General features: G+C 33.7%; 1 protein-coding gene across 5 annotated transcripts in view; it reads right to left on the reverse strand.

The window, feature by feature from the left end:
- Nucleotides 1-4,418: 4,418 nt before the first annotated feature.
- Nucleotides 4,419-14,530, reverse strand: part of LOC127565590 (uncharacterized) — a 94,973-nt gene continuing 84,861 nt past the window's right edge. Inside the window, exons 1-3 of one of the 5 annotated variants that reach the window (XM_052004843.1) lie at nucleotides 8,268-8,368; nucleotides 6,927-8,203; nucleotides 4,419-5,630 (exon numbers count right to left, since the gene is read on the reverse strand). In XM_052004843.1, the coding sequence (XP_051860803.1) occupies nucleotides 4,458-5,630; nucleotides 6,927-7,601 (1,848 nt within the window). In that variant the 5' untranslated portion in view covers nucleotides 7,602-8,203; nucleotides 8,268-8,368 and the 3' untranslated portion in view covers nucleotides 4,419-4,457. Of the gene's footprint in view, nucleotides 5,631-6,926; nucleotides 8,204-8,267; nucleotides 8,369-10,949; nucleotides 11,115-14,530 lie in introns of those variants that run through there. The other 4 variants (XM_052004844.1, XM_052004846.1, XM_052004845.1 and 1 more) reach the window with 4 other exon arrangements.

Consider the following 14,530-nt stretch of genomic DNA (forward strand, 5'->3'; position numbering starts at 1 on the left):
TGGATTGTAAAATAATCAATGCTGTCTAATCTTAGTTGCTTTTAATAATGCAAATAAATCAGCTCATTATCCGAGTTCTAACTTCCTTTTGCTCGTTTTTCCAATAAGTCAGCATTCCTGGGAAATCAAGTCATATGCATAAATCGTAGACGTTCTCACAACTGTTTTTTTTTTTTTTTTTTTTGGATTTGGCATTCCAGCTGTTTCTCTTAGATGTTGTCGTATCTTAGGTTAATTGAAGTCTTTTTCACAAACAAATCGTTCCCTTGGGAGCCTTCTATGAAGCTCCTAGATACCTCCTCATTCCATCAACCACTAAGAAGGCAGACTTATGCTACAACTTACATCGTCTATCGTCGGTTGCTTGAGCTCCTTGTCAGTTCACAGCAGACTCGTCTCGTTTTTCATAATCATCTTAATAATTTCACAACTCATGTCTTTATTACATTTCTTTCTTTACTTGCTGTATTTTGTTGTTGTTTTTTTTTTTTTCTTTTACCATCCTGCAGCAGCGGCAGCAGCATTATAATGTGCTCGGCTCTCCATGGAATTTTTTAATTTAGACAGAGCCAAAGTATCTCATACATTACAGCAGAGTGCTGAGCAACTGAAATGTATCTCATGCGTGAGTGTTGCAGCGTAATTTCTCCATTTCCATTTCCATACTCCTTCCTTCTTCCATCTTCCGTCTTCCATCTTTCACTCCCTTCCTCCACCATGGGCACCTTGCCCCCTTTTGCCTTGTAGGGGTTTTGTGCGTGACGAGTCTGGCGCTTGAGCTGCCGCATTTCATCAAAGATTTCTTCATTTCCTTTGGGGGAGGATTTACGTGTCTTGTCTTTTTGCCTTGCCTTGCCTTGCCTTGCCTTGACTTGTAATTTAATCTCTCAGCTCAGCGCTTTTTATTTCACAAGTATGGCGCTAAAATCAGTGCATTTTTCCAGCCAGCACATAAGATCTTCACTGATTGCGTTTAAAGGGTTTTCATTTTTACACGTTATTTAATATTTTGCAATGCACATCCATCATTTGGACAGCTTTTCAATCATATGAAAATTGTTTTTATGACACTGACAAAGAAATTTCGCTCAACTTTTCGGAAAACTACAATTAACAGCTACTAAAATGAAACTGAAAGTGGAGCTATACCGATAGTACTATCGACGTCATCGATAGTTAAGCCCTATCGCAACTTAATTGGCGAATCATGATCGCCCGTATTAATATTTGTATGTAAATGCATATGACTGCAAAGTCTGGCAACGCTTGCATTACGCCATTTTCAAATAAAAGAGAAAAAATAATAATAATAGAGTATCTTATGGCTGTCGCCTTGTTGCCTGCAAACAAAACGCACATAAATCCATAACTTGGGTTAAACAGCGACTACTCATTGTGTGTATTTTTATGTTCGTGTTTATTTGTGTCCTATTAGAGACCAATATGACACGATCCCATTCCCATCTCTCTACCCCACAGATTCGATGCGTTATTTAATTTTAGAATGGCCTTCTAACAAAGCAAAATCAGTGTGGAACAGGTTCCATGCGTCGCCGCATTTCCGATCCCACACACACACACACATATATATGAACACATAAACACATTTAGACCTGAACACATCCTGAGGGCAACTGTGCCCCGATCCCATCTCATGCCACATGTGCCGCGCCAGCCGAACAAATTTTTAATGTGGCAAGAGACAGAGAGAGAGAGAGAGAGAGAGAGAGAGAGAGTCGAAAATATATTTCAAGGTCCGTTGAAGGCATCGTTGACTGACTGCAGCTGCATCAAATTTGTAATTAGGCGGTGAAGACGGCGACTCCTCCGCTGCTGCCGCCGCTGCTGATTTAGTGCCCACTTTCTCAATGTCGCCGCCGCCGTTGTCTCACATAGGGACAGGTTCCCTTTTCCCATTCCTATTCCGATTCCCATTCTTATTCTCGCTCCCTTTGCCTTTGCCTCTTGGGCATTGTCTGCGTGTCTCGGGGTTTGTTTCCTAAGCGAAAACTAATAATCATAAACAATTTTATATCGCTGAAATTATCACAAATAACAAAATATTTTTATTAATGTCGGCTCGTAAAAAGCGTCAACTCGGCACGAAAAGTGCCAAAGAACTGAGCAACTATAAATATAAAAATTATCATATATACATATATAAAACTATTCTAATAATATATGTTTATTACGATTCGTTATTTTTATTATAGAGAAGTTAATATTATATTTATATGATTCCACCACATACTAATGAACAATCACATTTTTTATTTTATTTTAGCATAAATGAATTTCAACTTATTTTACATATTACTTTAAACATATTTACCTGAAAATTATAATATTGGCGAACTAAATATAATTATATTGTATATACTTTATTTTATGATACAGAAAATCACAATTTTTCTATCATTAACAGTTTACAAAATTTCAATAATGCAATTCAAATCTTTTTAGAGCTATGATAGAATAGAATGAAACCAATATAAATCCTTTATTTAAGTGATTTTCTTATAAGCTAATTTTTTTCTCAGACTAACTAATATAATTACAAAATTTGGTAGTATATCAAATCAGTATATCAAGCAGTATATAAAATCTTTTTTATTATTACCTTAGAGTATAATTATTTCCAAATGAAGCGAGATTCTTTGCAGTCGAGACAAATGATTTAATATTGCAATAAATACAGCAGAGGGCACAAATCTATACGTGGCCCATATATCAGGATGCAACGTGACAGGTTATTGCATCTCCACATATTATATCTTATTTGTAATATATAATACAAGCTGATAATTTAACGATACATTTTTTGTGTGGATGAAATTCTGGGGGACCAAGAGCTAAGTGCAGACATTTCGGAAATAAAAATGAGTTTTTTTTTGTTTCCTTTTGTTTTCGAGGAGGAGTCGAGCAGTAAAATGAATCTTTAATTGCCACTTGACGCCCGACACCCGATGGGGCTGTCTTGTTCTCTTAAGTTTCTTTCTTTATTTTTTAAGCATTGATTTTTTTTTTATATATTCGATTTTCAATTCCATTTCAGAAAGTTGGTTCTGGCTCTTGACTGCCATTCAACGCCCCACGATCTTGTTTCTGTTGCTTTTTTTTTTACTTTTTGTATAGCGTTTTTTTTTTATGTCTCTCAAGTGCTGCCAGCGGCAATTTAAATTATGATTATGGCTGTGGAGCGTAACCCAAGTGGCCAAAGAGGGGCGAAATCGCATTGGATGAGATCGGTTCGTATGGCTTTCAAGTGGTCGACAGCAATTAAATGCGCTCCCCAAAGCAATCGATTTGCGTTCTGCGTTTTGCTCTGCTCTAATCTAAATGGTCTGCATTTTTGTAATTAACGCCATCAAACAATTTGCCCCATTGAAACAGCCGATCGTAAAATGGGGAAATGAATAGCTTCGTTTTGTTTGCTGGCTGTGCTCACAAATTGCAACAAGCTACTTGAAAATTGTTTTTAATGAAATATCTCATTTGTAGCTTCAATATGTAATTACATAATCGTTTCCAACTATAAATCCATTTCGTGCACAATTATAAAATTTCAATTGCACGAATGCAACACACACACAAACACACAAACATAATTCATCTATTTCGAGAGCTATAAAAGAGATATATGAGGCTCTTAGAAGCTGGCAAATTGTATTTCAATCAATATCAAGTAATACTAATAGCTATACCAATTTATTATTTATTAAGCACAATCTTCGAATCATTTTTTTTCTAAATTTTCCTATGATGTATGATTGAATTTAGAATTTAGAATTTTTTTTTATAAACACAATATTCTTCTTTAATATTGTTCTTATATTTTAATTTATTATTTGAAACAAAAGCCAGAATATTTAAAGTATACTTTTTATTCCTTTAACTTTATAACCTAGACTTTAGTAACAATTTATATCTTTTACACACTACATTGAAATAAATTAAGATGAAAATCGACAAAATATTTCAATCTATTAATACTATATAAAGTATAATGTATGTTCTATGATTTTATTGTTGTGCTTGTTTCAATGTATGCCAAGTAAAATTCACTGAGTAAATATTTCAATAATCAAATAGCTACACGATTATTACTTTAATCTTGAATTCTTAGCTCTATTTAGCATAAAGAAAATTTGTAAAACTGAAAATAAAATTACAAAATATGGTGCATTTACTGAATCAATTTGCACAACAAAGTATTGTAAATTATATTAGATGATATTTTAATACACAAAATACAGAAATATAGAAAAAACATGATTATAAAGTATCTCTGAATTATATATGTACTTAACTATTTTCCAGCAATAATAATTCAAAAGTTTTCTACCCATCTTAGCTTTTTGAAATAATTATAAACACATTATTCATGCACACATTAATGCAAATTTTATTAAAGCGACATAAAGAAACAATACAAGAATTGAATTTATATAATATGTTTATACTATTATTACATTATTATAATTATTAGATCGTTTTAACCAGTAGCCATAGATACATTCAATTAGCATAACAATCAGGCTCAATATTATGCCAGTAGCATAAATCTGGAACCCAAATGTAAAGAATGATAGTGAAAGGCCCCTCAATGAAGGTGGATCGTAAGGAGCTTGTCGAATCATATTTGCCTGCTTTAACTGCTCAAATCCCATTTGCATCCATTTCTCTCTCAGTCCCGATTCTGTGGCATCTTGAACAAAGCGTGTCAAAACCAACAGGAAACTTAATTCTTGTCGAATGGGCAATCGGAGATATAGATCGAGAGTGCATAGAGGTTCGGGTGCCATTTTTAGTTTGGGTCGCCGCAAGCGCTGTTGCATAAACTTCATTTGTGCAAATCGTTGTGGTTCCATTAGGTATACGTAACTATCGTTAAGGGAATTTAAATGTCGCTCAAGTATTTCCTGAGGCACAACAAACATACGCCTGGATAATTCCACAGGAATATTATCGACTTGCGAGAGTTCCTTCATCTGATTTTCAGAAATCATGATACTGATGTCGTTTGCCACAAATGATTCAATGTCGATAATTTCAGGCATACGATTGCCTGTAGTTAGTGTCGTGGCCAAGATGCAAGATAAAATTGTTGTTATATAGAGATTAAAGATCAATCCGCAAATTGTCAGAATCTTTTCGGCTATACCCATACGATTAATGGTTCGAATTGGTATCGCCTGTCCCCAATGGACTTGAAATGACATATAAATTATATCAGCAATAGGCTTGTGTGGATTTATAAATCGTTTGATTAGTGCCACGACAATAAGAATAATTATGGAGACTACATTTAAAGTGGGAATCCTAAAGAAAACTGTGCAAAATTTTGATAGAGGCACCTGACGTTCAAAGGGTACGACTAAACAATATTTTGTGGCTATCACCAGAGGACTAATTCCGGTGGGAGCTTCCGTACTAGGCAGCATATTAGCACCAAAATCAATCATTCTATCGCCAACTGTCACATTGGTAAAATATTCTTCTCTTGACAGTGGAATGATCTGCAACGTTCCGCCAATGAAGCGAACAAACTCGGCCAACAAAATCCCGGTTTCGCCTCCAAGGCTTACGTTTCCACCTCCAGTTAAATCCCGATGATCGCTAGAGTTTAACTGAAAAAGAAAATTAAAAAGATTTTGTAGATATTAGGTATTTAGTAAACAATAATATTATATATGTTAATATATGGGTATATAAACAAATAAGAAAGCTACAGTTATGTGTGCTTGACTGTGAGATATTCTTTATCAATTTTAAATAAAAGCAAAACAGTGCGGTATTATTTTAAAAACATACTAAAATATACCAAAGCCCATATTTGGTATATCGATGAAATACTACTACACAATTAAATTGAATTTTAAATAATTATAACCACATATGATATTTCATTTCATTTTTACTTTAAACATTTGCGAAATTTTTTATACCCGGTTCCCATAGGGTAGAAGGGTATTATAACTTTGTGCCGACAGGAAACGTATGTAACAGGTAGAACGAGGCATCTCCGACCCTATAAAGTATATATATTCTTGATCAGCGTCAACAGCCGAGACGATCTAGCCATGTCCGTCTGTCCGTCCGTCCGTATGAAACACTGCAACTCAGAGACTATAAGAAATAGAGCCATAATTTTTTTCGATAGCATTTGTTATGTTTGCACGCTAATCAAATTTGCTTCAAATTTTTTCCACGCCCACTTCCGCCCCCGCAAATCAAAAAAATCGAATAACAAGCGTAATTTTAAAGCTAGAGTTGAATTTTGGAATATACAATAATTACTATAGTAGTTATGATTCCTGAACATTTGGTTGCGATCAGATTAAAATTGTCAAAGTTATTAAAGAAATACTTTTGTATGGGCAAAAACACCTACTTACTAGGGGTCTTAGTTGCTTTGACCGACAATCTGGTATATTGTGCAGTCTATGGTATATTTTGAATGCGGTACTATATGGATATACCACATATACCATTTGGTATATTTTTCGGTATATTTTGAGAAAAATACCACAAAATATATATATTTTTTTTATTCAAAATGGGTAGCGGGTATCTCACAGTCGAGAACACTCGACTGTAGGTTTCTTACTTGTTTGATTATAGCTCAAAAATAAAAATTAAAGTTTTCTTTTTAATAAAAATCCAAAATTGAATACTAATATGTTATCAATGAATGGGTTCAAATGTACATTTTTTTTCATTAAAATATTTAAATCCAATTTTATAATAAATAAAATAAAAACAAAATCTTAATAGTTAAATTCTCTGAAAAGAATAAGATAAAAATAATAATAAAAGAATATAATAACGTAAAGTGTGCAAAAGTATAGCCGTGTTTTATATAAATTTTAGGAATGTGTTTTTGTTTTAATACTTATTTAAAACACTTTTTATTGAAGACCTACCACAAAAGCAAACGGCAAATTTTGATATACAGCAACCTTCAGCTGACGTTGATATATCAATGATTGGTGATTTCTTTTAAAGCTGTTCGGTATTTGTGTTACTCGATGTATTAGCATGTCATCATACATCTCATATGTCCACAGTTCCAGATCATGAGTCTTGTTTTCGAAAGTTATCATCGTATTTCGGAAATCGTATTTCAAACACCAATGAAAAAATTCAGCTCTCCCATTTGCTGTGAGTGGTAAACCATCTGACGATTTGTATACGAAGAGAATCGGAATCGTCGAGATCGAATTTTTGCCCAATGCGTTTATAACCACATTGAGTATGGGATCTTGAATGCCAGTGAAGAGAACCAGGCCTAAATTGTAAGTGGTAATAATATGATTAAGTGGCCCAGTATCACAGCCAGCAACAATCACTGGACGGCCGAAAGTGTGCATGACACTGCGATGAAGAGATGTGGCAATTGCGCTTCCTTTAGCCTCATGCGAATGTCCCACAAATAACACAAAGTTGTTGAAATGCATAAAGGGTTGAAACATTGAAATTATGTGAATAACATTGTCAAATTCACAGCCACTTTTATCGACAGGTTTCAATGAATTGTGACCAAAATGAATTGTAGCCAAAATACAACAGCACCAGAGATAAAAGCCAACACTCGACATGGCTGCATTTTTTCAACTACTGTCCTCGACATGCACAGGATACGTGTCTCTTTAAATCAACTTGTGCTTCATAAAGTTTTATTAGTAGTTTTATTTACAGTGTACTATATACGATTATGGCGATGGGTGTTTGAGGTCATACGCAACTGTGATGTTAAGTGGAAATTATGAATTTAAAAAAAAAAATGGTATGTTTATCATGTTTAAAGATCGGCTCTAATTGTAACTCCACTGTTGCTGATATTAATTTTTACAATTTCTTTGTCCTTATCAAGAAGGCTAGAACTTAGTTTCTTCATTTCAACATTCAATCTATCTAACTCCGCAGATTTACTCGCTAATTCGGCCTTGCATTTCTTATTGCTCTTAGTTAGACTATCTATTCTCTTTTGGAAATCAATTTGAGATCGCATTTCATTTATCAATGCCTCATTTATTTCCTGCTGAGCTAACTTTTCTCTTAAGTCCTTTATGATTTCATCTTTTGATTTGCTTTCTTGTAGCTCTTCGCTCACTTGGTGCAAGTAGTCTAGCATAGGCTTAACAACGGAGTAAGTATAACTGCGACACTGTTGTTCCATTTCTCGGTTCAGTTCACAAGTCTGGTAGAGATAAAGAATATTCACTTTACGCACTCACTTTACAAAGTGAGAACATTTCTCTTACCTCGTCCATAAAAGCTGCAGCAGCGGAGAATTGTTGTGCTAAAAGTATCACAACTACATTTATTAGAAAACGTCTCATTTTGATTTGACAACTGCACTCGATGAAGTACATAAGAGAACTAATTTCGAATTAAATTGCATTTAAATATGCGCGTTTTCAGTTCAAGTGACTCAAAATTCTCAATTGATTAATCAGGTCTGATAACCTATTCAAACTCACATCGGAATTTGTCAGGAAAATAGTTGCATTTACTGTGAAGAATATGCATTCTAGACATTCTAGTGTGAGTTTAAAATATTAAACTTTACTTATTAGTGCAATGCATTCTATAAGGAAGAGATCCTCTAAAGTTGACAGACCTTGAGTGTTCCACCAGGAGAGTTTTCGCTGTATTTACGATTATGTACATTGTTCGTATTATGTATTAATATTGCAGAAAAGTACAAAATAGAAGTACACAGCCAAGATTAGCATGAGTTAGACATTGAGTGCTGTCTTTTTAGGAATAGGGAATCATACCTGATACAAATACAATGAATGTCACAAAATCTTTGCAGCCCATTTTGAATTTATTATTAATTGTTTTATTTAGATATCCGCAATCCATAGGGAAAAATTATATCATAACTTTGTAAGAGGCAGAGAGAAGCATCTATTTGAAAAATGTTGATAAAAATAATAAATATTATTACTGAGTATCTTGGAGTCTAGCAATCGTTACTAAAGTTGTTATTTGCATTATTTTGAATTTTTTGCAGTAAGCAACAGATTCTTCTGATTGTTTCGTCGACCATCTCAATTTATTGCTCTCTCCTCAGCTACACTGAATCTCGCTCTCTACAGCTTAGCGACTATTAAAGAGCACTGCTTCCGCCTGTGAATATCAAAGCAAAGTCGCTCTCGAGTTTCAGTCGCTTATCAGCGAAATGCTGTTGTCACTGTTTGTCTCTAAGGTATCAAGCTGCTTTGGTGACGTCATTGCCAAGTCCGAGGAGAAGAATTAACACGCAATGCAGAGTGCCAAAGCCTCTCTCTTGTTAATTTTTTGCATTAATTAATCACCTGAAATGGCTTCATCTATGAGAATATTGAATATTAATGCTAAATATTTATTTTATTATTGCATATTGGACTTTTATTGAAATTGAAATTTCTTCGACTCACAGCATTTTATTTAGACGGAAATTATCAAAAAAATTATTTATATAACTGATTTTCAATTTCAATTTTGTAATTATCTATATTTTTTTGTCTTAATACGGACGTATCATTATAGTAAATTCTATAACACGGCTGCCGCATATTGAATTACGATCCAATCCACTTGCTTGACTGTATAAAAAGCAATATAAAGTTCATTATAAATACATATAGTATGTGTATATTAACTGTACACAAATCATTTTAAATATTTACCATATATAGCAATTATTGTACCACCAGCCAAATTTGTTTCGAGAAGCACAATTATCTTTATGATTGTCATTGTCTCGATCGTATGTTGAAAATTTCATGCCTTTATATAGTTTGAAGTCGGGCATAGGGTACCCTTGATAGATTTCACCCAAATTCAGCGCATAACCACTGTTTTCATCAGATATTTTAAAATCCAAATAATGAGTCCCGTGAATGCGGCCCCCTAGTTCTTTCATAATCATATAAAACTTGTGGCGTCGAGAACTTGTCAGACGATGGATTTTCTCCAGTCCAAGGAAAAATTCGCTATCCAAGGAACCGAATCCCTCGCGATAGGTGGCCCAATCTCTATTGAAAATTTTTTTTGCACTAAAAACTTGGTGTAAAATGACTAACCAACTACCTTCAAATTCAGAGATATTGCTACATAGAACATCGGATAAATCAAAGCCAGGAAGGTTAATCGTATGAATTCCAGGATTACTTTCAAAAGAAGAACAATCTGATGGAATATGGTCAAATGTTCTATTTAATTTATAATTTTCTGCTTCACATAACTGGTTATCTTTTTCTATCTTTAGCAACTTTGTTTGACTCTCCTTAAATTGCAACTCAACTATTTTTTTATATTTTGTTACATTTTGGATCTCTACATTATATCTCGAAATACTTTTATCCTTTTCAATAAGACTGTTATTCAGATTCCTCAATTGAGCTTCACAAATTTCAAATTTCTTAAATTTGTCTACAAAATCTTTACATTCTTCAAAAAGTTTAGATTGTATTGTTAATCTCTCAATATTTTGTACCTGCAATTTCTCTATTTCATTATTTTTGTTGATATTAATATTTGCAATTTCTTGATTCTTTTCAAGAAGGCTAGAATTTAGTTTTTTCATTTCAACATTTAATTTATCTAACTCCGCGGATTTACTCGCTAATTCGGCCTTGCACTTTTTATTGATCATAGTTAGACTATCTATTCTCTTTTGAAAATCGATTTGAGATCGCAATTCTTTAATCAATGCCTCATTCATTTCCTGCTGAACTAACTTTTCTTTTAAGTCCTTTATGATTTTATCTTTTGATTTGCTTTCTTGTAGCTCTTCGTTTACTTGGTGCAAGTAGTCTAGCATAGGCTTAACAACGGAGTAAGTATAACTGCGGCACTGTTGTTCCTTTTCTCGGTTCACTTCACAAGTCTGGCAGAGATAAAGAATATTCACTTTTAGCACACAGTTTACAAAGAGAGGACATTTCTCTTACCTCGTCCATAAAAGCTTCAGCAGTAGAAAGTTTTTGTAATAAGAGTATCAAAACAACAGTTTTTATAATTCGATTCATTTTGAATTTGACAACTGCACTCGATCCAGCGTAAAACGGAACTAAACGATGCCGAATTAAATTTAAATTTATTGTGTTAAAATTCAAACTAGGAGAGACTAAAAACACTTATTTACATGTATGTAGCCTACGAAGTGCAAGTCACAACAAATATCAAAATGATTTGACATTAAGAATTGACCGAGGCTATTTTTAAAATCGAGTGTGATAACCGATGGCATGCAAAGCAGTATTTGGCAATCATATATAAGAGCAGTTTTGACTCTCCAAACTACAGTGAAAACTCTAGCTAAAGATGTTGGAGCTAGAATTGATTTGTTGTACAAACAATAATAACATCAGTACTGAAAAATATTTTGCGAGGAAAGATAACAAATGTACAATTTGTTTAAGAAAAAAAGTTATTTAGCAAAAAAGTCTGCTGCGAAATACAGCATTCAGGCAATATTAATTTTGTTTAGTATATTAATTTAGAAATAATACCGCATTGTTTTGCTTTTATTGAAATTTAGTAGCGGGCATCTTGAACCACACTCGACTGTAGTTTTCTTACTTGTTTATAATATTTAATTTTGTTTATTTGCTGCTGAGATTATTTAAAATTCAAATTTCGCAAACGTTATATTCTTATTGCTATAATATGTAATTTATCCAAGTGCTTTTTATAGACAACAAGAGACAACATTTAATCTTAATGCTGTGTTTATACAATAATTACATTTTCAGATTCTTTCGATTGCTGACGCCACCACATTAAGATGAATTCAAAGAAAAATGTCACCAAACTTAAAGACAAACCACACAATAAAAATATAAAGGGAACCATAAAGAATTCCAAAGGCAATCGTAAAAGTGTTGGTGGATCGTAAGGAGCTTGTTTGATCAGCTCTGCTTTCTTCAGCTGCTCAAGTCCCATGCGTAACCATTTCTCAGTGAGTCCCGTGTCGCGAGAGTTATCCATGAAGCTACTCAATTGGAAGGTCAAAGGCAACGCCGGACGAGCTGGAAAGCCAAGAATACGTGATACGCTGCACAGAGGCTCGGGTGCCAATTTCAATTTCGGTTCTCGCAGACGTTTCTGAGCAAACTCATAAAGGACCCATTTATGTGTGGGAATTATGTAGAGAAAGCTATCATTCAGTGAATTCATATGTGCATCGTGTATCTGCTCGTCTACGAATACAATGTTATTCAGTATCTCTTTGGGCATTGTTCCCGGTTTTATCATTTCACGTTGATGACCTTTGGACACCATAACACGCAAATCACTTGCCACAAACGAATCGATGTCGACAATCTCTGGCATATGAATACCTGTGGTAATGAGTGTTGTTAGAGCGCCAGAAAATAGTGTCAATATTAGCAAACTGTAGACCATGGTGCAGATCATCATCATCTTTTCGGCCATTCTCATATTGCGAATTACTCGCTCACTTATGGGCTGATCACAACAAATCTCAATAGATCGGAAGATCAAATCATCAAGTTTCATACGTCGATGGTACAACTTTTTAATCACTGCATTCGCAATTAAGTATAATCCAAAGAAAGATATTATTGTCCAATTTCCACAAATCTGCTTGACATATTTTCGTATACTTATCCGACGTTTAAAGGGCACAACAAGGCAATTTTTCGATAATTTGAAGGGAGAATTATATTGACTCGAATTAGTTGTCCACTGCAAATTTGCACTTATATCAATTGTAATATTCCTCATGCAGTAAAGAGTATTGCCACGACAAAAATTATTCCTTGGCAATTGAATAATTTTCATAGTTCCATTCACATGGCGAATTAGCTCGGTTAACAAAATGCCAGATTCGCCACCAAGACTTTTGTTGCTTCCTGTTAGATCATTTTGCTGCTTTGATTCATACTAAAAATAAGTACGAAATTAGAATTCGAATTCGAGTTTAATTTTCCACTTACCACAAATACATCTGGCACACTATCATAGACAGATATTGTTAATTGCTGTCCATACATTTGACACATTGATTGGAATTTAAAATTGCGTAATTTTTCTTCTGTGATTCGATATATTGTCAAGTTCGACTTAAAGTCATATGTCCAAATCACACTTTCACTGTTGTGTTCAAATATGAGAGCCACAAAATACAATTGCGATTTCCAACACCATTTGAAAAAGGCTTCAATTTCAGTTGCATTAAGTGGCAAATTATCCTTCGACTCATACACAAATAGTATGGGAAGATATATTAATCGTCTCAACGTGTTTTTAACTATATAACACATCGGATCAGACATTCCACTGATAAAAACCACTGCGAAATTATGCAAACTTAAAAGATTATGCATTGAATCTGTTCGGGAACCAGCAATAATCACAGGCCTGTTGAATCTCATCATCATTCGATGGACGAATGAAGAGCCAACCGATTGTTCCAAGTCTACATCGAAGCTGCCATATATAATAAAGTTTTTATAATGAAATATGTTGTCGTACATCGATATTAATCGAAGTGCTCTCTTATAAAGACTGTCACTTTGCACTGTTGACTCTATCCGACCATTTATCAAAGCTGCAGTGCAACAGCACCAGAGAAAGAGGCAAACACACCTCATGGTTGCACTTTTTCAACTGATGTCCTTGGCCTGCAGGACAACAGCGAGTTTCAAGCTGACTGCAGGTCTTGTTTGCATAGCTCTAACATATAATATCCCCAATGTGGCATCGCATCAAATGTAATACCTCATTAGGTTTTATAGTCAGTTCCTAGAACAAAAATAGAATTGATTCTATATTTGTTGTTTTAATTTCAAGTGTTTACATTTCAAACTGCTTTCAATGACCATAATTGATTATGAAATCAATTGGGAGTAAGTAAGAAAGAATTCTATTTAAATTTTAAATTGTATTGCCAAAGATTTATATAACATAAACAAAGCTCAATGAAAGTAAAATATAAATTCTGTTAATAATTGAAATAACATCTGCATTTTTATTGCTTAGCTGCAGCAAAAGTCTTCACACATCTACATGAATGCATTTGTAACTAAAATTAATTTATTTGCGGAATGCAATAGCTTTTTAATGGTTGCTAAGTCTGATGCAATTTCAGCTTTAACGAGTAAGAAAACTATAGTCGAGTGTGCTCGATTGTGAGATATCCGCAACCCATTTTGAATAAAAGCAATACAGTGTAGTATAATTCTTAAAATATATCGAATTAATATACAACAAAATTACCAAAATACGCTAAATTCTATATTTGGTATATTAATAGGCATCTCCAAACCTAGCATATAATGTAGATACATATATAGTATATATTCTTGTTTTGTTACGACGATATAGCCATGTATGTATGTATCTGTGTCCCATAGATCTCAGAGTCTATATAAGTGATTGAGACATAATTTTTAAATCAATATACCAAATATATATATCGGTATATTTCTGTATTTATACGGTATATTGATTTGGTATATTAAAATAGTAACACCGCATTGTTTTGCTTTTATAGAGAAAATCTAAA

Source organism: Drosophila albomicans, chromosome 3 (genome assembly GCF_009650485.2).
Source record: "Drosophila albomicans strain 15112-1751.03 chromosome 3, ASM965048v2, whole genome shotgun sequence".
Taxonomy (NCBI): domain Eukaryota; kingdom Metazoa; phylum Arthropoda; class Insecta; order Diptera; family Drosophilidae; genus Drosophila; species Drosophila albomicans.